The 3,299-nt window shown below is 34.8% G+C and overlaps 1 protein-coding gene across 1 annotated transcript; it reads right to left on the bottom strand.

The window, feature by feature from the left end:
- Positions 1-1,296: 1,296 nt before the first annotated feature.
- Positions 1,297-2,746, bottom strand: nopchap1 (NOP protein chaperone 1). Its single transcript, XM_048155667.1, has 4 exons — positions 2,591-2,746; positions 2,011-2,082; positions 1,790-1,923; positions 1,297-1,678 (listed from the first exon to the last, which is right to left on the bottom strand). Exons 1-4 carry the CDS (start codon positions 2,658-2,660, stop codon positions 1,478-1,480), a joined length of 477 nt encoding a protein of 158 aa, XP_048011624.1. The 5' UTR covers positions 2,661-2,746; the 3' UTR covers positions 1,297-1,477.
- Between the last annotated feature and the right edge of the window lie 553 nt (positions 2,747-3,299).

Raw genomic sequence — 3,299 nt, forward strand, 5'->3', positions numbered from 1 at the left:
ATTTCACATCACTCATTTTTATTAGCATAACTGTATATATTTTATTAGAGGATACGACAACTTGTCTTATTTTATATATTTAATTATGCATTCCAGACAGATACAAGATGATTAGAAATGTTGAAAGGGAATAACATAAACACGCTGTTCTCTTTGCAAGGAATTTATTTATTTTGTACAAAAATATGAGACATGATTGATAGGAAAATATGTAATAGTAACTTAATTCAGTACAATGTGAATTATTTCTGACAATATCTGTTGCCAAGTGATCATGATGCTTTTCTTATGCGTGAACACTTCACGCAATGACATGCATTTGACAAAAGATGAGATGTTATCTTGTGCAGGTGTTAATAGGAGTATTTCAGATTCTGTATAAGCTGTCAGTCACATCTTGCCAAACAAAAAACAGTATTTCAACTACAAACAAAATTTAAGGAGCGTCAGGAAACCATTTTTACAATAAAGAACGCAAATTGCAAAACCTTTGCGGTTTCAAGATTATTTTTAATGAAACTTAAAGGATTAGTTCACTTCAGAATTTAAAATTTCCTGATAATTTACTCACCCCCATGTCATCCAAGATGTTCATGTCTTTCCTTCTTCCGTCAAAAAGAAATTATGTTTTTTTTGAGGAAAACATTCCAGGATTATTCTCCAAATAGTGGACATCAACAGTTACCAATGGGTTGAAGGTTCAAATGTCACTTTCACTGCAGCTTTAAAGAGTTCTACATGATCCCAGACGAGGAATAAGGGTCTTATCTAGCTAAACGATCGGTCATTTTTATTAAAAAAAAGAAAAGTATATACTTTTTAACCACAAATGCTCATCTTGCACTGCTCTGCAATGCGCCACGCATTACGTAATCACATTGGAAAGGTCACGTGTGTTGTAGGCGGAAGTACTAAAAAATAACTAAAGTACTAAAATGTATATACATTTTTATTTTTTTAGAAAATGAGCGATTGTTTCGCTAGATAAGACCCTTATTCCTCGTCTGGGATCGTGTAGAATGTTTTGAAGCTGCACTGAAACTGACATTTTGACCTTTGACCTTCAACCGTTTGGAGGCCATTGAAGTCCAATATATGGAGAAAAATCCTGGAATGTTCTCTTCAAAAACCTTAATTTCTTTTCAACTGAAGAAAGAAAGACATGAACATCTTGGATGACATGGGGGGAGTAAATTGTCAGGAAATTTGAATTCTGAAATGAACTAATCCTTTAACTTTTACTTTGTATATATAATGCAGAAAACATTTTTCAAGTATATTCAACTGAGATGAAAACATCTCTAAAGTTGCATGAAATGTTCCTCGTATGAGTCCGCCAGCTCGACAAGACATCAAATCACTGGTCTGTGCTCATTCCAAACAAAAACGGACTTGGAACAGTCATGTATTTCATCCATAGGCACAGGAATGGCCTGGCGTGAGTTTCCCAGAGTTACAGTGGACAGTATGTGTTCTCTCACTCGCCCTCTTTCTCCAGCACCTGTATGTTAGCCTTTCTCTTTCTATCACCTGGAAGTTTGAGCGTCTTTGCAGTGACAGTTTGCACCTCTTCCTCTGAGCTGTCTTCCTCAGATGATGATGATGATGATGATGATGATGATGACGACTCATCCTCTTCACTGCTGTCCGATTCCTCCAGCTCAACCAGAGCCACATCCTGCAGGGCAAACGCATCCGATTATTACGGAAGAAATGAAACGTTGTTATATTTATGCATGTTTAGATTTAGATTATGATGAACTACAGCTGGTAGTGAGGCCAGACGCACCATCTCAATGACTTTCTCTGCGTTCTCCACACACTCAATGTCAAATGAACCAGTGGGAGCCTCGTCCATCTGCTGTCTAAGGGACTCGTTGGCCTGGGCCATCTGGGGAAGGAAACTCTGCAATCTGTCCAAGACTAGTGCACAGAAACACAAAATATATACTTAATAGAATAACAATCGTAATATATAATCTGCAAATACAACTGATGACATGAACATACCACTACTTCTCGAGACCCTTTCTGTCTGGAGCGAAGCACTTTTAGAGCTCAACAGAAGTTTGTCATGGATTCCTGGAGACAACAAAGTTGGCATATATATATATTAAATGCAGCTTAATTTCAAGAGGTTTAAATTAAGATTTGACAGTAGGTTTCATATTATATTTCTCATCTCAAATTCATTTGGAAACAATGTTTATTTTTTTAAAATAAACTAGTTTTCTACAAAAAGAAAGAAGTACCATTATCACCACACTTAATATTAAAAACCACATACTGTACAAAAATCCTCTCGAGTGTTTATCAAGACCATGATTAGAGCTTTATTCCAGGACATGTGATAAATGTTTAATTAAACCGTGTGAAAAAGTTTAATTCTTCAAGATGTCAAATAGTTGAGTCAAAATAGATGAATCGCCCATTATTTATAGCAAACACTTAATAAATGTTTAATCACAAATATGCAAATCGAATCACATCTGATCAGAGTTTCTGGATTTATCTGATAAATAGAGGAGATTCTCCCTGTGAACAGGTTAAAACATGAAATTATTTCTTTCCTTTTCCAAGAATGCCTCACCTTTTCCGTTGCCACAGGTCAACAAGTCTTTAGAAACGGTTTTCTTGATATCGTTCTGTGTTTGAGCCATGGTTTACTCCTCACATGTACAAATTCACTGCTATCCACATGTGTGTTTACACAACATAATAACTTCCGCGTTAAAGGGTCGAGTAGCTGTTGGCGCCCTCTAGAGTTTTGGACGTACGTTTCCAATCCAGTCCAATCTTTATTAGGTATTTGAGGTTCATATATTTATTTTATTTTATTTTATTTTAAAATCAGTACAATAGCATAAATCAAAGATTAAAAACCCAACAGATTTTTTAATTTTTTAAATAGCCTGCTTATTTTAAATAGTGCTTGCATAGCTGGCATTTCCTTTTTTCTTTTTCTTTTTTGTTTCGTTTTGGGGTTTTTTTTTTTTTTTTTTAATACCTGACATAGTTCTATCCTGAAAACCTGGATTACCTCACAGGAATTCAAGCTGTCATGCTTGTTTGACAACATTTCTCTTCTGTTTTGGACATGGATGAAAGAAACAATATTTTACTATTTTATAATATTTTTAAATAAAACTCATTTAAAAAAATGCAATGTATGGTAAAAAGGTGTCTAAGACAGTGTTAATGTGACCTTAATGTACCAAAAAAAGATGGAAAAAGTAGAAATTAGTTTTTAAAGCCCATAGTCGAAGAAACACCATTGTGCTTTTATTTTGAAATGCGCG

Source organism: Megalobrama amblycephala, linkage group LG14 (genome assembly GCF_018812025.1).
Source record: "Megalobrama amblycephala isolate DHTTF-2021 linkage group LG14, ASM1881202v1, whole genome shotgun sequence".
Lineage (NCBI taxonomy): Eukaryota > Metazoa > Chordata > Actinopteri > Cypriniformes > Xenocyprididae > Megalobrama > Megalobrama amblycephala.

What these genes read in the sequence shown, in the direction of transcription:
- nopchap1 (XM_048155667.1), bottom strand. Translation starts at nt 2,660, where the DNA reads ATGGCTCAAACACAGAACGATATCAAGAAAACCGTTTCTAAAGACTTG. An exon ending in GACCTGTGGCAACGGAAAAG is followed by an intron (nt 2,083 to 2,590) that starts GTGAGGCATTCT and finishes TGTTGTCTCCAG; the next exon opens with GAATCCATGACAAACTTCTG. An exon ending in AAGGGTCTCGAGAAGTAGTG is followed by an intron (nt 1,924 to 2,010) that starts GTATGTTCATGT and finishes TCTGTGCACTAG; the next exon opens with TCTTGGACAGATTGCAGAGT.